The sequence below is a fragment of the Rousettus aegyptiacus genome, unplaced genomic scaffold, assembly GCF_014176215.1.
Source record: "Rousettus aegyptiacus isolate mRouAeg1 unplaced genomic scaffold, mRouAeg1.p scaffold_m13_p_12, whole genome shotgun sequence".
In the NCBI taxonomy this organism is placed as follows: domain Eukaryota; kingdom Metazoa; phylum Chordata; class Mammalia; order Chiroptera; family Pteropodidae; genus Rousettus; species Rousettus aegyptiacus.
Genome location: NW_023416287.1, coordinates 7,472,435 through 7,493,637, shown reverse-complemented (window position 1 = coordinate 7,493,637; position 21,203 = coordinate 7,472,435). Strand labels below are relative to the sequence as shown.

Sequence of the window (21,203 nt, the reverse complement as noted above, 5' to 3'; positions counted from 1 at the left end):
AGGCCGTGCTCCCAGAGGGCACAGTCCTCACCTGGCCTAGAGAAGAGCCTGGCACATTGTTTCAAATGAGTGAAGTGAATGAACGAATGAAGGACCTGACATACACTACACGGCGAGTGCCTATTATACAGAAGCGAGAGCAGCTCATCAGTGAATTAAGCATTTGGCATTTGTATTCCCTGTTCTAAGGGCCTTCAAGTCCTACCTCATTTATCCCTCACGCCTCCGTCTCCAAATGTATCACTAGGTTAAAAAGGCTGCTATGGGATAAAAGATGGAGCGGAAGATGCATTTGCACCCAGATGGCATAGCGTATCTCTGGAAGGATATGGAAAAGTTGACGATAGCACTAAGGAGGGGACCCAGATCCCCGGAGGTCACAAGAAAGAGAGGTTTTACTGCACACGATCTCAAGGTAGGACCTCCTGGAAACATTAAAGCTCAGAATGAGTAAGTTGGAGGCCAAGGCCATGGCTGGGGTGATAGAACCATCGAGAAGACCCCACTCCAGGCATGTAGGGGAGCCGACCAGAATGGAGGGTCTGGCATCGAGGAAGAAAATCACAGGAAAACACCCAGGATAACCGAAAACGAAGGAGGCTGAACCCAAAGCTTGCGGCACCTGGAGGCGCCAGGCTGCTCGGCCTCGTCCCACACGCTGGTGCCCAGTCGCCACCGCACGCGCCAGTCCCAGCGTGACCACAGCGTCCCCGGCCCACTCACCAGGTAGTACCTCTCCCGGAAGCTGGGGGTGCTCGGGGGTGTCCAGTTGTACAAGGAGCCCTTCCTGCTGCCCACAGAGAGCTTGACCGTGGGACTGGGTGACACCAGGAAGATCTCGGTGTCGAACGGGCTGGACGAGAGAACAGAAGGCCAGGGCGTTTTTGTCAGCGGTGCCCGGGGAGGACATTCGAGCGCAGCCCAGGGACTTGAGGGCCACGTTCTCGACCCTCTCAGAAACGTCCCTCTGAGGCCCACCACCACGCTGAGGGGCTTCGGATGGCAAGAAGCAGCGACCCCCTTTAGAGGGCCCTTTGAGAAGCTCGGCAGACCAGCGGTAGACACACAGTGCTGCCGTTTCCTGGGTAGGCATCGTCACCACCCATCCGAGATTCCTCATCTGTAAAGGGCACCATTCTAGGGCTTCTGTGTCAGTCCGAGTCCCCAGGTAAGGCTGGGGACCCTGGGCCTCGCCGATCCAGCCCCTGGAGCAGGTGGGCCTGGGTAAACCCTCCCTGCTTTGCAGAAACCTGCTCGCTCTCATTCGCACAAAGGCGGGGCTTGAGGTGTCTGAGGCCCAGCCGGACCACGGGGGCCTGTGACTCAGGCACTGCAGGCAACAGACATGCCCACGAGTGGATGCTAGGGCACGGTCGGGCCACGAGGGGGAGCCGGCGAGGCCCCTCCAGCCCTCGCGGAGGGAGTCGCGCCGGAGGGGAACTTGGCGCTTACCCGGAGGAGGAGCCTCAGGGCCCGCAGGGAGGCTGACCCCTACTCACCTCCACAGCACTTCCAGCTGCAGCTTGATGGTGCCCAGCTCTGTGATGTCCACCACGATGACGTGCGGCCGCGTCGTGAAGAAGTCGGTGATGTCGCACGTCACTGTGCCTACGGCCAGCGAGCTCAGGCCTCTTAGCTCTGTCACCTGGGGGTGGGGAAGGGGGCGAGTCGTGGGTGGTGTCTGAGCTGAACGCCTGGGCGCCCTGGCCCCGCCCCCAGGCCCCACCCACTTTGATCTCGAAGTTCTCGTGCAGGGTGGGGATGAAGGCCTTCTCCTCCTCGTCCCAGGTCTGGCTGTCGTCGGACTCGATCCGGCCCTTCAGCTTCCAGCGCTGGCGGCCCAGGCGCATGAGCACCTGCGCGCAAGGCCCGAGAAGCGGCGGGGTCAGCCGCCGCCGGCGGGCACCCGCCCTTGCCGCCTGCCCGGGCGCCCTCACTGCTGCTGGGACCCCAAAGGCATGGCGGGGAGCCCCGACGACTGACCGCCGAGAGTGGACATACCTCATACTGGTCTCCGGGGCAGAGGCGTGCGTAGCCCACCAAGCCTGGAACACAGACGGGCAATTCTCTCCACCCTCCTCCGCCGGTCCCCTCCCTGCACCATGGGCCGCAGGTTTTACCAGGAGACCTCCCACCCCGGTGTGGGGATCAGCTTCGGGGAGGGACAGGCCATCATGATGGGCAGTGGACAGGCCTGGACCTTCACATCCAACTCAGAGAGGGGGCAGGACTTGCCCAAAGTCACATATCACACAAGTGCAAACCCAGGGCTGAGCCTGGATCCCTGGATTCTGACACCTTTCCCCCTTCTCCCCCAGTAGAAGTCCTAGGGCCCCCAGGAAGGCCTGACGCCCCACCCACACGGGCCGCTGCCTACCCACTCTCAGCCCTGCTACCTTTCATCCTGACGTGGAACTCGCCCAGGTGGACCTCCAGGGCTCCCTCAATGAGCCACATGTCCTGCAAAACCCCACACAGGGCAGCTCAGCGCTGGCCCCCAGGCGAGGCCACAGAGGACACACACAGACCCTACCAAGCAGAGGCTCATGAGCAGAGAGGTGCTCCCTCAGAGTCCAGGGAAACCCCGCGAAGCTGCCCCCCTCCCCCGCCGCCCTCCCACGCCCCCGCCGCGGCCCACCTCGGTGCACTCCTGCAGGCTGCGGCCCAGCTCCTGCAGGCTCTCCCTGGAGGCGCGGCTGGGCGGGCACTGGGAGAAGGCTCGCTGCATGTTGGAGGCGCCATCACGCAGCCGGCACTGGATGCAGTAGCCCTCGTAGAGCTCGTCCACCTGCCGGGAACACAGGAAGGAGGGCGTCGCCCACGCCAAGGGACAGGGCCCCAGACCGCCTGCTACGCTCCCCCTCTGGGAAAGGACACCCCTGAGCTCATGCCCCCAGCCCAGCCCCTGACAGCGGTTCAGGGGGCCTGCAGAACACGGGGGGGGGGGGGGGGGGGGGGGGGGGAGGGGGTAGGAGCTACATGTGTCTCATCCACTCCGTATCCCCAGCTCCTGGCTGCGCCTGGCAGCTGGGCCGTCCACAAGGAAAACGTAACTGTAACATGTGCCCTCTCCCTGCCTGAGCTTTCGGCTGTGAGCGGGGGAGGTGGGCTTGTGACGTCCTGCCTGCCCACTGGACTACTGGGGGAGTAAGGGTTTGCAGACTTCAAAGCCTAAAGGATTTGCTGTGCAGCCTTGGGCCAGTGCTTGTCCCTCTCTGGGCCTCTACTTTTCCATGTCTACGACTGGGTGGTTGTTGTCAAGCTTCCCATGGCCCAGTCTCCCTGCCGTTGCTGCTCCTTCTTGACTTCCTCCAGCCACTCCGCACCCAGACGCCCGCCCCCTCCTCAGAGGGGGCGTCTGGCTCCAGTACTGCCCCACCCCCACCGACACCCCAGGAACCCAGCTGACCTTGCTGATGTGAAATTCCATCTTCCGAATGTGCCTTTCCACAGAGCGCGTTTGCTTCTCCCAGAAAAAGAGAAGATGCTTTAAAAGTCACCTGGGCCACCCTCCTCAAGGTCCTAACACAGAACCGGGCTCAAAGCCAGGCCAGCCCCTCACCACCCTTGAGGAAGGCGCATCGCCAAGCCTCAGTTTTGGGGAGGAACCCAGGTATTTCTTTTATAGGATGGCCAGAGGGTGCACTGGGAGCAAAAGAATTATTCTCACCCAGCCAGGCCCAGCTGCTGCCCCCCTTTCTTACCACATGCAGACAGAGGAAGTTTCGCTCACCTTGTCCAGGTCGTAATAGAAAGCCTGTGGGGGAGGGAAGGGGGGAGGGAGGTGTCAGGGCTCTGGATGCTCCTCCAGGACGCAGAAGCCTACATCCTAGGGCACCTGAGCTCAGAGGACTAAACGCCAGCCCCTGAGGCCCGCACACGTGCGCTTTGGGTGAGGCAGTTCCAGGCGGTTCTAGTCCTGGCTGTTTCCCAGCTGTGTGTCCCAGGCAAGCTACTCAACCTCTCTGAGCCTCCATTCCCTCCCGTAAAATGGGATAGCCTCAGCATCTCCCCCCACAGAGTCGCCATGAAGAGGAAAGGACACGGTAAGCACGCGACACAAGGGGGACCGCTGCGATGCGATTGCTTAAGGGGTGACCTCGGCTGCGACCAGAAGGACTGAGGCCGGGGAGAGGCAACCAGCAACTCCCAGGAGTTCAGGCCCCAGAAATGGCACATCCAGACCTGGTCCCTCCACGCCAGGGGCCAGGGTGAAAGTAACCTATTGTCAGGGCAGGGAAGCCTGCGTGTCGAGGTCTAGGCAGGGAACATTTCAGGCTTCGCGGGCCACACGGCCTCTGCCGTGGTGGCAGGAAAGCGGCCACAGACAATATGGGAACGGCGGGTGTGGCCGCGTGTGGATAAGCTGTGTTTCCAAAAGAGGCCTTGGTTTACCCACGTGGATTAGAACCACCGCCTCTGAGCCTGGAGAAACTTCCACAGGGCCGGAGATCCACTCGGGAGAGGAAGCAAGATGTGGGAAAGCGTGTAAATCGTGACTTCGTTTTTATGACAGCTGTTGACCAAAACCCTCGGTAGGCACTTGTATGTGTGTTTACATAATTATGGGATCCGGGAAAAAAACATGGAAAGATAACTGTTAGATTGTCCTTAGGGTTAAACAGGGCGGGACAGAGAAGGTGGGAGTGGGGGCAGGGGCAGGGGTGTCAGGCAAAAAGGAAAGATGGCTCAAAGCCCCGGAATTCGGTTTTCCCATGTATGCATTTATGTGGAATTTTATGTGTGGGATTACGAAATTAAAGCTCCCTGTGAGAAATAAAGGACTAGGGAAGTTCCCAAGCCTTTGGAAAGAAAAGTAACCGCACAGCAACTTCTCGGAAACCAAGAACCAGCAGCGATCAGGGAGGCAGGACCATCCTGCTGTGTGGCCCCCGGTGCAGTCACCGCCCTGTCCCTGGCCTCAGTGGGCCCATCTACGAAACGGGAGCAGCTAAAACGTACGGGCCTTTATACACTCGCCGACCTTCGAGTACTTTCTAGAATGGAGAGAGAGAGGGAGAGAGGCACCAGGAGACCTGAGAACAGAGGGGTGGGGAGGGCATGGGAAGGGCTGGGAACTGGGGGTGGACTCTTGGCAAGGCCGCCTTCCCTCTGCGTGGCCCGCCCACCCACCAAGGGCACGGCCTGCCTGAGCCGCCCACCCTATCCTCGCCAAAGCATCTGGCACATGCGTGAGGCTGGGGACCCTGCGTCTCCCACCCTGCCGATCCCCCACCCCAGGTCCTCTCCACTGGAGCCAGGATACAGAGGTAACCAGCTGCTGTTTTGATAGAAAGATTCGCTTCCCGCTCCCCGTTTTTTCTACATTTAGTAGGAGGGGCGCTAGAAACAAGCTGACTGGTGGGAGCCCACAGGCAGCAAGGCCTCCTGTCCTTTGTTTCTCTTCCCATGGAGGGTGGGTGGGTGGGGGAGGGAAGAGAGGCTGGGGACTCCAGACCAGGAGGAGGGGCTTCCCCACCTTGGGGAGGAGGTCCCGCCCAGCGGGTCCTGGCAGTGTGATACGAAATTTCTGTTAGTATAAGTCTGTTCCAAAGACTGCATGAGACATTCTTACGCTGAAAAATTATTTGTTGTTTACCTGAAAATCCGATTTAACTGGGTAGCCTACTTTTTTGTTTGTTTTCGGTCTTGGTTTTCCGGTTCTGTTTGTTTTCATGTATGTGTGTGTTTTGTTTGTTTGTTGTCTTGGTGTGGTTTGAGCCTTTTTTTTTTTTTCCTCTCTCTGGTTTTCCTAAGGGAGTGGCAAAGCCCAGAGCACATGCGTCTTGGGATAGACAGGCCCCAGGGCAGCCTCCAAGACACTGCTCTCAAAATGCCGCCAGACCATAGGGCGACAGGCACCTGGGCCACACACCTGGGTTCGATGCCCAGCCCAGTTTCTTGGCATCCCACGAGCCACCTGACCGCAGGGCGCCAGGGTGGCCAAGGTCTATAAAATAGGGTCGTGTAACACACGTACCTCTCACACCCACCCGCCTTACAGTTCCTTCTAGAACCAAAGAGGATGGAGGTGAGCCCTCAGATGTGGGAACTCTGTACCGTGGGGCAGGGGGCTTTCCACAGCCCCTGAGGTTAAATTTATCCCCAAATGAAGCAAGTCCGTTCCCTAGGCCTCCGAGTTCTGAGGCTGAGATTCGCACCCATGGGGTGGGCACGGGGGTGAGGAAGGGTCCGTCTTTGAACCCCAGCCGAGGCTGCTTGAGTGGGACGGGTCTGGGGAAGGGTCTCACCAGCCTGGAATTCCTGTGGGTGTCCTTGTGGCGCCCTGACAGGTAATCCAGCTCGGCCTGCTGGGCACACAGATACTCCCTGTGAGGAGAACGAGGAAAAGGGGTTTGAAAAGGAACAAGGAGAGGAAAAGGAACAGGCCGGTGACCACGCTGCAGCGTGCAGGCAGCCAGAGCTGCCGCAGGGAGGGCAGCCGTGGTTCTCAGCAGGCTCAGAGGGCAGAGGGCAGAGGGCAGAGGGCACAGCCATTCTCCCCCGGGAGCCTGGCCTATCTGCTCAGCCTCCAGATCCCACACGTTGTGGGCCATGTGCTCAGTCCTGTGCAGAATAGGGAATCTCTCTGTTAACTCTCCAAACTATTATTAAACCCCTTTTAGAGATGGGCAAACTGGCCCTAAAAGAAGGCAAGTAACCCAGTGCAGGGTCATTCAGCAGGTAAGAGGCTGAACCCAGGTCCAAAGCCAGGCAGTGGCCTCTGGAGGCCAAGATCATCACCGCAGCCCCGGGGAGGTCAGCGAGAGCACACACCCCCATGGACGAGGGCAGGCCGTCCTGCTGTCTGGACGCCCAGAGCCAAGGACCAGGGAGGAGCCCGGAAAACCACTCTGTAAAGCACAGAAAAGGCTGTGGGCCAGGAGGGGGACATTTCATGTTGGATCGGACAGGAAACCTGAGGCCCGGACTTGGGGGCCTGCGTGGGGCTCCATCATCGATTTGCTGGGTCACCCCAAGAAGGTGACTCTCCCTCTCTGGGCCCATGTATGTACCACCTACCACCAGGCACTGCTCACTTGGGGGTTGTGCTCCCAGAAAGAAGGGGGCGCTGTTGACCCCAGACGAGTCTCAAACATGCAGTCCTTATGGGAATCACCAGATGCTGTCCTGGGGGGTGAGCGCCTTGGAGACAGGCCTCCCCCTTCCAGGCACACACCCCCGGCTCCTACTCCACACCAGTGCGAGGGGCATCATGGGAGGAGGGCAAGGGATGCCCCCTGGGTGGTGGGGAGTGGGTGGGGGGATATGGCATTTTACCCAAGCCCAGAGCAGACAGAGGGACAGGTCAGCTTTGGCCTGGCCGCCCCACCCCCTGCATTCTGGCGACGGGATCCTGGACAAGTTGCTTCCCGCCAGTGAATAAGCAGGAGCTCCCTCTGTGGCCTTGTACGGACAAGACCCAACCAGGCCAAGGGCTACACTTTTTAAAGGCCGCAAACAGCCCATCCTTACTTGAGGCCTCTCTTCAGTGCTTCGAAGATCTTCTTCACTTGCTGCGTCTTCGGGTCTGGGCAGACGGACCCCTTCCGCAGCGTGCCATACATCTTGGAGGATTTTGCAGGCATTCGAGACCTCACCGAGTTCCTTTGGATGGATTTTCTGTGAGAAGGGATGGGGCGGGGGGTGGGGGCGGGGGCATGGTTAGGGTATGGGTCTGACAAAGCCCTTCTCAGGGGCAGACGGGCAGTCAGGAGACCTGGCTGAGTCCCACCCCATCACCAACAAGCTGCGTGGTCTCAGGAAAGTTGTCAAGATTCTCTGGGCCTCAGTTTCCTTCTCTGTAAAGCAAGGGCTTGGATTTGAGCATTCAAATACTATTACTACTACTACTAATAATAATAATCTGATATGAGAAATTAACTTACAGTGAGAAATACAATCAAGCAGCCCAAATACCAATGCTCTCTGTTCAGCCTGCTTTGTGCAGGCAAAGCAACGTGGGAGGCCAAATCATAGTTCCGTGGAGTACCTATGGGGTGGGCCCGTGTTGGCTTCGCCTGCTCCGCATCCATCCGCCTCCCTCTGTTCATAGCTCAGTTTTGCTCTGGAGAACCTCCCCAGCTCTGCTTTTTATGTATGTGATGTGGAGGGCGGCGGGCCAACGAATCAATGTACACAAACACATGCGCACACTTGTAATGCACACACATACACGGGCATTCTGAAGCAAACCCACGTCCCGGGTCTGGGTTGGTCAGTATATTCCAATCCCGTGGCCCCAGGGAGAGGCATGGGAACCAAGTCTGGCCAGTAACTCAGGAGTTTAGTTGCAAATTCACAGGAGTCAGAAGGATCCTTGGCAGCATGCTAATCCAGGGGGGAAACACATCTGGAACTTCCAGACTCCTCTTTTGCCACCACGTAGGGGGAATGGAGCCAGCGCGGAGAGAGCGGATGGAGGCGGACCACATGCACAAGGCAATGCGTTCCTGGATCCAGCTATGCCTGAAGCTAGCCCGTCCATGGACTTTCAGATACATGAGCTAGTTGGTTCTCTATTTTTGCTGAAGCCTCGTTGGAGTTGGGAGCGCGGACCGGATACCCCAGCAGTGACAGCTGTGTCTCTCAGCCCTTTACGGATATGCAGGCAGTTCAGGATTGATCACAGTGGTCAGGGGGGCCTCATCACGGCACAGAACTGCTTCCATGGGCGTCTAAGCCTCTTCTAGCGTCTTACGATCCTCTGCTTTGTCCACGAAGCTTGAGACCAGAGTTGGCGAATGCCACCGCCAGGTGTGTTTAAGCCCATCTTATCCCTCTAAAGACACTGTTTCCCAGATGCCCCTACACCAGGTAAGGCCTCGTGACAAGGAACGAGGGCAGAAATGACACTTAAAACTAACGACTGGGTCAATTTCTTGAAGAGGAATGGCTAGCCTTTCTCTCTTCCTTCTCCGCCTCCCTCCTCGTCTTCCTCAGGTACCCTGAGAGTCAGCTTCGGCCATGCACACTGGGGCCCCCGTGGGGATGGCTGAGCCACACGGAAGGAGGAACAGCTGTGGAGGAGGCCATCCTTCGGCTCGGCACTGCTACGGGATGGGGAGGACTAGCCCAGCTTATTTAAGTCCCAGTATTTTGGGGGATTCCCCTTGTCAAAGCAACTTCACCTCTACAAATATCGACTTTCACAACCGCCTAGGAGGCAGGTATTAATTTTAACCCCATTGCGAGGGAGGGAAACGGAGTCTCAGATAAGCGACTTGCCCCAGATCATGTAGGTGACAGAGGTGGTACCAAACCCAGATGTATGCAGATCCCCAGGCTCGGGTCTTCGCCACGCAGCGGGGGGTGAGGCGCGGTGTTCTCAAGGCCCTCAGAGTCACCTGGAGGACTTAGACCCACATTGCTGGCCCCCACCCCCAGCCCACCAGAGTTTCGAATCTAAGAGTCTGGGGCGGGGCCTGAGGACCTGCATCCTAACGTGTTGCCAGGTACTGGCGATGCTGCTGGTCCCGGGCATGGGAGTCGTCACTCAGGAGACGTCCTGTTGCTAGGCGCCCAGCTCCATGTCTCCCTGGGAGCCCTTCACAGTCTGCTGGACTTTTTAGATCCAAAATCATGGGCACAGGACTCATTCATTCATTCAAACACTCAGAGCAGGGCTTTCCTGGGTCAGGAGCCGTGATGAACGCCAAGGGGCCAGGGTCCCGCCCTCGAGGGTTCACAGTCCACAGGGAGGGGGTGGACTGTGGTCTGGAGAGCCAGGCACAGGGCAAGCGGAACACAGCTCCAGATCCTCTGCCAGGGTCACTGGGCCACCATTGCCCTGGTCCCCCTGAGGCCTAGAAGCCGCCAAGCTGCACATTCCGTGCACAGATGCAGACACCTGCTCTTGACTCAGCCGAGAGCAGCTGTCCCAGCCACCCCTGCTGATGGGGACCAAGCCCCAAGACTCGTGGTTCCCCATCACCCTACATTGCAAACCAAGAAATACAGACCCCAGGCCCTGCCCAGGCTGAGAACCGGTCCCAGGGGACACTGCAGCAAGGAAGGCTCTGGAACCCCACCTGGACCCTCACGGTGCTCGACACAAGCTCCAGGTCAGCCACCCTGGTCAAATCCCAGCCCCAGAGGTCACAGGCACTTCTCCTACTGGAGCCTCAGTTTCCTCCTCTGTGAAAGGGAGATAATAAGAGTCCTGCCCCACAGAGTTGTCGTGAAAGGTGTCACTCATCTGACAAATACTTACTGAGTACCTACTGTGCGCCGGATTCTAGGGGCTGGGGGTAGAACTGTGACCAAAACAGAGAGAAGCCCTGGCTCAGTGAGCCGTTGTACCAGCTGGGGGAGACCGTGGGAAAAGGTAATGAACACCAGCCCCGGAGCCAGACGCCAGGGTCTGCCTTCCTTACAAGCTGCGTGGCCTCGGGTAAGTTATTGAACCTCTCTGTGCCTCAATATTCTCATCTGTAAAATGGGAGCCCGAGAAAGGATCGCCCTGAGTGACATGAGTTCACGTAAAGGGCTTCGAGCAGTGTCTGGCCACAGGTAAGCGCTGTATCAGGGTCGAAGTTAAGTAAGAACTTAAAAAAAAAAAAATCATACATCAGTGCTTAGTGCTGAGGAAAAAAAAAAAGGCAAGATCATGGGCGAACGGGGAAGCCTCCCCCAGTCGCGTGAGGTTTGAGTAAAGGTACCAACAGAACGCTGGGCACAAAGCCTGGTACATCGTCATCCCTGGACCCGCCGTTGCTTTCGGTTACACGTTATATGACAAGTGACACTTTCCAAAGGCCAGGACGGAGCTGTGCTCCCGCCCCCCTTCCCCTCCCCGAGGCCACATCACCCACCTCTTGGAGCAGACCCTCCACAAGGTGGCCATCTCTGCGGGCTCGAGAAAGAGGCAGGTTTCGGACAAGCTAGGGTCCGCGGCAGACGGGCAGCCAGGCAGGTGGGGTTCGCAGGCGGCTCCAAGGCGGGAGCCACGCTCACCCGCCAGCTCGCAGGGGTGCAGGGGCTCGGCGTCCCGGCAGGTGCGCGCCCTCAGCCAGGCCCCTCTCCCATCGGCCTGGAAACCTCTGCTCCCCTGCCGCTGCGGCTTCCAGGGGAGCTCTGAGCCCAGTGCTCTGGTCTGAGCTTCATCAGGGCAGGTGGGGCGGCCACTCTGAGGGCCGGTCCAGCCGGGAAAGGCGATACGTGTGCCGGCTGCGGGTGGCGAAATCAGGCTGCATGTCTGGCTCGGTGTCCCAACTGCCAGGGCAGGGAGCGATCTCTGGGGCGGATGCTTCCCCAGCCCTGGGCGAACTCAGTAAATATTCAACAGCCGCTGGCTCGCCAGACGAGATTCCGCCGGATGGGCACGTGCAGCCCACTGGGCCTGCCTGGTGTTGTGCGGAGATGCTTTGTCGGAGGCTCTGGCGCGTGGCGTGGCCGCGGCTCTGGAGGCCGGCCAGGCTCAAGTTCACACCTGCCTCCTCCCCCGCCCCCAGGTGGGGCTGGGGATGGGCATGGGGCAATGATAGGACCAGCTAGAGATGTTTCGGGCGAGAACTCCACGTGACAAGGGTGTGAGCTCCTGTGTCTGGTGGCACCAGATGGGCCGGGGTGATGATGAATGTGTGCGCGGCCCTTGCAGAGGTCAAACTCTGCTCCGGGGGCTCCAGGTGGACCAGCCCGTTGCTCCCTACGCGTCCCCGAGGGCCCGGGAGTCTGTGCGTCCCCACGCACGCCGCAGTGTGGGGGCCTCCGCTGTGCCCTCTCCCTCCGGGCTTCGCTCCTCGAAAACCAAGGGCCGCTGTTGCCTTTTTCCACCCCCACTTCCCGGCCGTCCCAACAGAGAAGTTCTCAAGGATGTCACAGAGGCCCTGGGCTCAGGAGGGTACCTGCCCGGCAGCCCGAGGGAGGGGTGACCTGGCTGAGGAGTGACAGGAAGCGGTTTAGAGTAGCCATGCCCATCAATCAGGGCAGAACGGGACAGGGTCAGGACCTGGTCTTTTCTTCCTCGTCCCACCTTATTACATATGGCTTTATTATAGCAACCATTCACACCTTAGTATAAAATCCCCTTGCCAGATGACTTCCCCAGACAAATTCTTTGATTATGGACTAAAAAGCCCTGTTTAGGGTCAAAACGGTTTCAAGGTGCCAGAACAGGGGTGAGGGTGAGGGGCAAAGAGGGCATCTACCCACCCCATCTAAGTGGACCTGCTCTCCCGTCTCCATCTGATCTGCACCAGCTGCTGAGGGCCTTGGCCATCTGGCTGTGTTTCTGCCTGCTTGGATTACCTAGGAAATAAGGCCAGAAGGTGAGGCCTGAAACCTGATCCAGGCTGTCTAGACCCTTGGGAGGTGGACAGAGACAGGAAGTTAAAAATAGACATGCTTCCTCCTTGTCATTGCGGGCAGCTTCTTCCTTGCCCATGGAGAGCGGACCGCAGAGGCGAAGGCCAGATGGTGGCCATTTGGGGGCTGCCGAACCCGCCCAGGCCAGGCATCCTCCAGAACTCCCTTGGGGGGACCCCCAGGAGGAGGAGCCCCGGGAAGGGTCCAGGGTAGTCACGGCCACAAGGCTCCTCTTTCTCAGGCCGGGTTGTGGACTTTGCAGGACGTGCCTCTTCCCCGTGCTGCTGACTGATGAACCCTATTGTCATGGGGTCGGATCCCCTCTGCTTTCTTCCCATCCACAGTGCTGGCCCCAGGAATCCAGGAGTGGGGTGGGCAGCAAGAGGCTGGGGGCCCACCTGGGGGCACTCTCGGGGCAGAGCTTCTAACTGGGGCCTGAGGCAACATTTCCTCGGATTCAGGAAGTCTGGGGGCCCCTGACAGGAGAGCCGCAGGCTATGGACTTGTGAGGCCTGGCGCAGGGCCCTTTGTTCAAAGCTTATCTAAATGGCAACAGCAGAGCGTTAATGTTACTCGAGGGGTCCCGGGTGAGTCTCCTGGCTGCCAGACCACGGGGACAAAGTCTCCACAGTCGCCCTTTGGGTGGACCAGCTCTGGGCCAGGCACACAGCTTGGGAGGGTCACATGGCCTGGATGTCTGTCCCCCGTGGCCAGGCGACCTCCACACCTGTCCATAGCAGCCCTGATTACAGACCCCATGGGGGACCAGGGTGAAGCCCAGGAAGAGGAGCTCAGAAATGGCTCAGTGGAGGAAGAGCATCTTTTCCTGGCCAGTTTCCCTTTAACTGCTCTCAGCGGCATTTACGAAGTGCCTACTGTGTGCCTTCCTCACAGTGGCCCACGAGGCCCTGCAGGGCCCGCCTCCCTCGGTCACCACTGTTCTGGGGCTCAGGGGGTCCCCCCAGGACAGGGCGTTGAGGCCACGGCCCAAAGAGGATTCAGGAGGAACTGTCCAGGTGAGGAGGAGAGGGACGGGAGCCCCGGCTGGAGCACGCGGCCTGGGCGAAGGTCCTGGACGGGGAGAGGTCGATGCAGCCAAAGCGCAGGGTTGAAGTGAGGCCGGCCAGGCCGGGCCGCGGGCCAGTGCGTGAGGGGATTGGTCGCATTCTGAGTGAGAGGGAGCACCATGATGGGACTTGGTTGCTGACTGACTCACTGACCAGCCAGGTTCTGCGCCTGCTCTGGCCGGGGGTCCTGCCTGTCCACCACATCTGCTCCGACAGGCAGTGGCGGAGTGGCTGTGAACTCACGTCCAGAGGGTCAGCACTGACCCCAGGCCTGTCTCTGCAGAGGCTGCTCCTCCTCCTTCAAATACGTCCCACAAGCGCCTACTGTGTGCCAGCTGCTAGCCACGTGTCACCTCATTGTGCCTTGTGACAGCCCCGCGAGGGAGGGACATTCATGAACCTCATTTCACAGATGATGAAACCAAGACTCAGAGAGGCGGAGTCACTTGCCCCAGGGCACAGAGCCAGGATAGATGGCCCCATTTCCCATTCTATCAAACAGGAAGAACATTCCATCCTACCCCCGCCCCAGGAGCCTGAGTTCCAACCCCGAAGCGGTCTTGCTGTGTGTCCTTGGGTGAGCAGCTCCACCTCTCTGAGCCTGTTTTCTGCTCTGCCAAGTGGGCCTGACAGGTTTCTCCCGACACCAAGAGTCACACACGCACGCACACGCACGCACACACACGCTGCCCTGCGCCGCAGGCCTGGCATGAGCACAGGCCCCAGGCTCACTGGCAGCGGGAGGAGGACGTCCCTGCTGCCCCCTCTCAGCCCTGCGGGGAGCCCCATGCCCGCGGCATGGGCAGCACTTACGCGATCCTGCGGCTCTGAGCGCTGCTGAAGCCCGCGAAGGAGGCGCTCCGGCCCATGACGCCCACGGCCCCTGCGTCCCCGGAGGACAGGAAGCGCACCCGCACCGACATGGCTGTCACCTACAGGGAGAGGACGGGACAGTCAGCCTCGCACCGCCACCTGCCTGAGGGGAGTGGCAGGAGATCCAAACCCAGGTCTCTGTGCTCTGGGCTTGGGTTCTTAATCCCTGAGCAAGGCTGCGTACTCGTGCAGGGGGCAGACAGCTTCTCGGGCCCCTCGCTCTCCTCTCTGCCTGTCCCCCTCCCCTCACCCCCCACAGACCCCCACGGACAGAGTCCTTGCCCTCAGGGCTCGCAGTACAGCAGGGAGGCCAATGAGGCTGGCCAGTTATAGTTGGGAGTCTACGGGGTGAAGAGATGAGGAGCCCAGGGGGTCCCTGGCCCAGCCCAGGAGCTGAGAAGGAAAGGCTGAGGAGGGGACAGGGGAGGGGAGGGGAGAGACAAGGAGAACAGCGTGGTAACAGCCTGGAGGTGCAGAGGACGTGGTGCGATCCAGAAGCGGACAGACGTTCAGGGGGCTGGGGTGTGGCTCCAGGTGAGGGTAGAGACGCCAGCAGGTCACTGGGGGGCCTGGGCAGCCCCAGTGAGGACTTTGGCCTTGCAGCTGGGCAGGGATGCCAGGGAGACGTGGGAGAGTTTTGAGCAGGGGATGACGAAGCCCAATTCACACGAGGCTAGAGGCTGCTGGCGTCGGAGGCTTCCAGAAGCCTCCCGACCCGTTGCCCCAGCTCTGACCCAGGCCGCGACGAGCCCTGGCCGTCTTCTCTTTCTTCCAGTGCCCCCACATCCCTTGGGACTGTCACCCCGCGTCTTCTAGCGTGGACAGTCGGAAAGTTCTCCTCCATATCTAACCTAAATCTCTGCTGCTACAGTTTCATATCTGTTCCTCGGCCAGGCTGGGGCCAGGCCAACGACTCCGGGGACTTCATTGCCCAGGCCGAACCCATAAAAAAGCGCCCCTCCACCAACTCCCTCGCAGTCCCGCTCGGCGAGGCCCCCGCCTTCCACAGTCCCTTCCTCTGCCAGCCGAGCCCGGTCCCCACGTCTTTGCTCACACGGGGGCCTCTGCCTGGAACGACGGTCTCTTTCAAGCCACATCCGTCCAGTGTCCAGTCCCGCATTTTGTTTATAGCCCCTGCCATGGGCTCCAGAGCCCGCCCTCAGAACCCCCCTGTGCAGCCCCCACAAACTTCTCCTCCTCCTAGTCATTCCTCGCCCTGCTCCCCACGTTTGCTGTACATGGGGGAACACTGGAACCAAAAAGCCAGGTCTGGGCTCAGATCTTGGCTGTAGCTGTGCTGCTCACGGGCTCTGGGCCTCGGTGGTCACATCCGTATAATGGACATTCAGAAAAGGCCCGAGGGGACAGAGAGCCCGCCGTATAAGAGACACTTGGCAAGAGCTGGCTCTCTCTGTGCCATTGTTCTGACCGAGAGCCCAGCCATGGAGGTGACGTCTAGCCCTGACGGGGGCAGGTGGTGAGCATTTGCTGAGCACCCACTATGCGGCAAGCCCTAGCAGGATTGTCACCTGCTCTAAATCCATGAATGACAGCACCGAGTACAAATGGGGAGGTCGAGGTCCTCTGCCAATGGAGGCATCATTCCTCGTGTGCTTGTTATTAAGCCAGCCCCAGCCCAATGCCTTATGGAAATGATCTTGTTAAAAGTCACACAGCCCCCTTAGGCCTAAGAGCTGTTGCTAAGCTAATTCAACAGGTGAGGAAACTGAGGCTCAGGGGGATGATAAGCCTAGCCCGAGGACCCCAGCTGGGAAGTGGCATTGCCACTCAAACAGCAGCTCTCACTGTACGCGGTTAGGCGTGGAGGGTCTCCACGCCCTCTGAGCTGTGCAGCTGCAGCTGGGACCGGCTCACCAGAGTCCACTGTTAAACCTTCAGGAACTTGGTAGCTCGAAATCAGCCACGGCAGGAATATTTACACTGAGGAAATGGGCCAATACTATGAATTAGGGCCTTTTTTCCCTACTGGTTGTTAAACATTTATCAGCACCCCACGCTCTCCCCACCCCCCAACTCTCAAGCGCCCGCTCTGGTGACAACTAGGAACCCTCTCCAACTGCTTGATGTCCCTTAGCCAAGCTGGGCAATGAGGAGGAAGCTGGGAGGGAGAGCCCCAAGGTCAGGGGTTGAGACCCTGGCTCCGGCGCCAGCCCTGGGGCCAGGGGCAGACGCGAGACCCATCTTTATGGAACCAGAGAACAATGACTGAGAGGCTGAGGCTGCTTCCTGCACCTCACCTGGGTGTGCGGCCCCAAGTTCAGCCCGTGGAAGAAGAAGGATTTACACTGTGTGCTAGACGCCAACGGCTGGACAAACATTTTCTGCAAAGATCCAGATAGCAAATATTTTTGGCTTTTCAGGCCACACAGTCTTTGCCACAATGACTATCTACCGTTTTAGAGCAAAAGCAGCCACAAACGATGTGTAAATGATGAGAATGGCTGTGTTCCAATAAAACACGATTTACAAAAGCAGCAGCTGTTGACGGGTGGCCCTGGGTAGCCCCCCACTCCGCCTGCTGCTCTGCGGCCTGTGAATCTCATTTAATTCTCCCCGAGTAATATTATCATCCCCATTTTGCAGATAAAGAAACAGAGGCTCAGAGAGGAGGAGAAATGACTCATCCCAGGTCACACGGGTAGGAAACGCCAAAGCCGGCATTTGAACCTGGGCACGGTGGACTCCACAGCTTGGTGGCTTCGTGCTGGGCTGCACTGGCTTTTCGAGGGCTGTGCAGAGGCGCACAGTCAGTCCCCTTCCCCACGAGCCGGACCCAGGCCGAGGAGGAGTAAGGGGGGCCCAGAAGGAAGCAGGTTCATGAAGGAACCTGCCAAGCTAGAAACTAGCACTGGGTGGTGGCCGGGAACAATCAACCTCGTGCCCTGCAGGCTTCAGGGGGGTGGGGGGAGCCCAGGTCCCCGTGGGCCCCCCTGGACCTGAGCCAGTTCTGCCGCCATCTCTCCCAGCTGGGAGGCTGGAGATGAGATGGCCTGGCCGAGACCCCCGGAATCTCAGGTGTCCTCAGCAGACAGCTCCTGACCAGCCCAGATGAAGGCTGGTCGCCTTTGACCACGGGTGATATTCCTATTTAATCATTGACACACCATGGGCACTGACCACTGGGAGACCTCATTCCTCCCGCGGGCCCCCCTTCCCCAGCTGTGGCTGGCATTAACCCTTTAGCTGCTGGATTATGGGCAGGTCTGGAAAGTCCCGATGGCGGGGGGACGCTCTGTGGCTCAGGGAAGCCCTGGGGAGCGGGCCCTCTGCAGGACACAAAGGACAGGCCAGACACCTCACTGGCCCCCAGGAGAGAAGGGAGGCACAGAAGTCATGCAGGGCCCCAACCTGCAGTGGCAGACCTGACCGCCTCTCCTGGTGCGTCCCTCGCCGCCTCTCTCTGGCCTGGCGACCTGGACGGCACTTGCTGACGATGCCACCTGGATGCAGCTGGTGGGCGTAGCGAGGACAGGCCAGCTGAAGGGGCTTCTCACACAGCCAGCGGCTCCCCAGACACTGGGCACTGTCCTGGGCCTCTTCCCCCAAGGTGTGGCTGGAGGGAGTCAGAGCTCACTCCACTAAATCTGTCCAGCTCACTGCTGGCCAAAGCCACCCACCCGCCAGAGGGAACCTACAATTTCACCTCATTTGGAGGTGAGGCTTCTAAATTTAACGACTGGGCGCCCAGGGCTGGGCAGTTTTTATGCCTGAGCCCCTCACTTAGGGCTTTTCCATATCCGCTCGAGTGCCAGCCGGGGCTTAGTTTGCTTACAGGACTTTCCAAAATAGCCCCTTTGGTTTAGCATGAAAGGAAATGGCAAAATAGCCCAGGAGGAGGGATGCGAGCCTGGACAGAAGAGGCCTGAGTGTCCCGAGGAGGCCGCTCCGGGAAGCAGACGGTCCGTACCAGGTGGAGGCCACAGCCCGCAGCCCCGGTGACCTTCCTGCCCAGGGCAGGCCTGGCACACGAATGACCACACGTGTGCACAGGTAGGCCAGCGCTGTGGCCTCACAGATGAGAACGCTGGGTGCAGCCACAAATGGCCGAGTGTGGCGGAAAGAGTAGGTAACCCACGGTTCAGCCCCACGGGGGACAGCCGAGCGGCCCTTGGCAAGATGGCCGTGAGGGGCAATGAGACGGGGAAATGCTCAAAATAAGCCGCCGAGTGAAAAAAGGGCGCGGCGTGAACTGCGTCCAGCGCGGTCTCGGTTTTAATTTAGAAACGACACCTCCCCGGTGTTCTACCACAGACGTGTAGTCCCTCATCACAGGCAAAATATGTTAGTTTGTGGAAAACAGAGAGGTTGATTCAGCTGCCCTGAGCTGCACAGCATCAGCTGTGAAGCCGACTCTGCGTCCTCCAACCTAGGGAACTTTATTTTCATGATGAACCTTGGTCAGAGGAAAAACTTACCTGTTCCAAAAAAAAAAAAAAAAAGAAAAGAAAATTGTTTTTTAACGTTCACAAATACTGCCAACACTGCCGGCTAAGTCCCCTGGGGTTACAAGATGGAGATGATCCGTGAACGTCTGTGAACGTTTAGGCTCTCGCATCCGTCCACACCCTCCTAGCCCACCTCCCCGCCTCATTCTGACCTAATCTGGGGGTGGGCCTCCCCGTTTTTGCTTGCATCGCCCTGGTTCTTAATGAATTTCATACGTTCATCTCTCTCAGCATCGCTTCGGGGATTTACCTACTCACAATCCTTTGCTCAGTTATCTAGGCTTTCCTTATTGATTTCAAGGAGCTGTCTGTAAATCTTGGATGGCAATCCTTTCTCCGTTTTCTCCCAGATCCTCACTCACCTTTTGTATGGTTCTATTTTATTTTATTTATTTTTTATTTTCTTTTTAATTTTTTTTTAACTGGTTCTTAATGGGGATTGTGTATGTGTGTGTGACGGAAGCTTCCAGTTCTTACGTGCCCAGGTCTGTCAGCATTTTCCCTTTGTCTCAGAGTTGGAGCCTGCTCTCTGTGCCCTTAAGATGAGGTTTCTGAAGCTAGTGCCCTGGGTGAGAGTTTTGCCTCATGACCAGGCTGTAAAGTCCTCAAGGGTATCGTTCTCCTCCATAGGACTGCAGGAGATTTCACTGTCTGGTCTGCTTCTCAGAAACGCCCCGAACTTGACCCCTCCTCGCCACCTCCCGACCCCAGGGCCAACCCGCCCCCTTGGGTCTTCGCTGGTCCCCCTGCCTCCACCTCACCCTCTACCACCACCAGAAAACAGAGTGTGAGCTTTGAAAAGTGCCCATCAGCTTTCTCACACCCCACCCCAGTCTGGGGGCTTCTGCACGGTCTTAGAATTAAAGTCTCAGCCCCACACCACACCCACGAGACCCTGAAGGAGACGCTGCCTCCAGAGAGGCCACGTTCAGTGGTGCCTGAGGATGGAACCCAGACAGGGACGGCCAAGAGCTCCCTACTCACTGGCCAGGAAGGCAAGGGCACCCCGTTGGGCCCCCTTCCCACCCTTTAAAAGTTTATCGCAGCCAGGGCTTGTCACAGCACAGGCCAGTGTGGGGTGGGGGGCGGATGGGGGGTTATCATCCTGTTTCCACTCACTGTCACCCCACCTGTGACAGAAAGAGAGGTCAGCACCCCACCCCGTCACCCACCCCTTTTATAGCTAAGGCGCTGCGGCTCAGAGAGGGGAAGTGGTTTTTGCACACTCACACAGCCAGGTGGAGGCACGGGCAGGAGGGAGGCGCTGGCATTCGGACTCGTTTTAAGCACTTGTGGGGTGAGAGGTGAGGGGTGGGCTGAGCAGGGAACACACAGGAGGAGCTCGGAGGCGGGTGGGGGGCCAGGGCCGGGTCGAGGGAGCCCAGTGGGTATTCGCAGTCCCTCCGGATCCAAACCGCATCCCCCGGCTGGTTGCCTAACCTAGACCCAGCGCCTCCCTGAGTCACCCTTCTGGAATGCCAAGGCCCCCTGACGGCAGGCCCCCGGTTCCTGCAAGGACAGTGCTGTGTGGTCTGGTAGGGGCCGTTCGCGAATAGAGAGGCCGTTAGCATCGCGGGAAGTGGTCAAGGGTTCAACGAGCAAGGCGGCATCTGGCCGTGCTGAGGTAAACAATTTACAAGAGACGGATCGGGCCCGCCTGCCGTTCCGGTTTTCCTTTCGGAGCTGCGCATCGCGTGCCTGGTGGAGAGAGACTGTCCCCGGCCCCAGCTCGAGCCCCTCCCTGGGGCAGGGCGGCAGGAAGTCAGATTTTTTTTCACACCTCTTTCTGCCAGATGGTTAACCTATATGGTAAGGAGAATGGATTTTTCTCCCAAAGGAACAGACTTACGTTCTAGAATCCTAAACCTCGAATTTCTTGAATCGTCAGCTTCAAATCCATTTCCTGCTGGAAGAAGACCCCTACTGGTCTCCCCCGGTATTGCAGCCCTGCTCTGCCAGCCACAGCCAAGTGCCCGGCACAAATAGGAGAGAGAGGCTGGGAGCTTGCCGTTCAGAGCGTGGCCGCTGCATTCCCAAGCGTGAGGGATATGTAGGTGGCTTAGCCTGAAGTAAACAGCTTGTGCTGGAATTGTCATCCTGGAGTTTCCAAAAGTGTTGCAAAATACCCCAGGCCTCCCCTGGAGTTTGTGTCCTGTTTATCAATTAATTCCTTCTTTGCCAAACATTCTTGCTTGGGTCTGTTGGGAGATGATTTCGGTGGGAACGCGTCTCCAGTTTTGTAATGAAAATGGCCAGTTTTGTAATGAAAATGGCCAGTTTTGTAGCGAAAGACTCCAATTTTGCAATGAAATTTTTGTAATGAAAGAGAACTCGCTGTACAGAGGATCGTATTACAGAAAACGTGGCCGGAACAGGTAGTTCCCATGAGGACAAAGATAATGCTGAGTTCGGAGCTCATGTAATAAAGAAAAGTGATGTCTGGGGACTAGGATTTGGGGACTCTGTAATAACCGGTGGGACACACATACAC

The 21,203-nt window shown here is 58.5% G+C and overlaps 1 protein-coding gene across 1 annotated transcript in view; it reads right to left on the bottom strand.

Moving 5' to 3' along the window:
• Positions 1–20,137, bottom strand: part of RIPOR3 (RIPOR family member 3) — a 31,876-nt gene extending 11,739 nt beyond the window's left edge. The window contains 12 exon segments of the mRNA XM_036229296.1: positions 724–853; positions 1,500–1,645; positions 1,731–1,856; positions 2,002–2,045; positions 2,397–2,460; positions 2,639–2,788; positions 3,410–3,463; positions 3,734–3,757; positions 6,252–6,330; positions 7,477–7,623; positions 14,187–14,305; positions 19,943–20,137. Coding sequence (XP_036085189.1) covers positions 724–853; positions 1,500–1,645; positions 1,731–1,856; positions 2,002–2,045; positions 2,397–2,460; positions 2,639–2,788; positions 3,410–3,463; positions 3,734–3,757; positions 6,252–6,330; positions 7,477–7,623; positions 14,187–14,296 — 1,074 coding nt within the window. The 5' untranslated portion in view covers positions 14,297–14,305; positions 19,943–20,137.
• Positions 20,138–21,203: the final 1,066 nt, after the last annotated feature.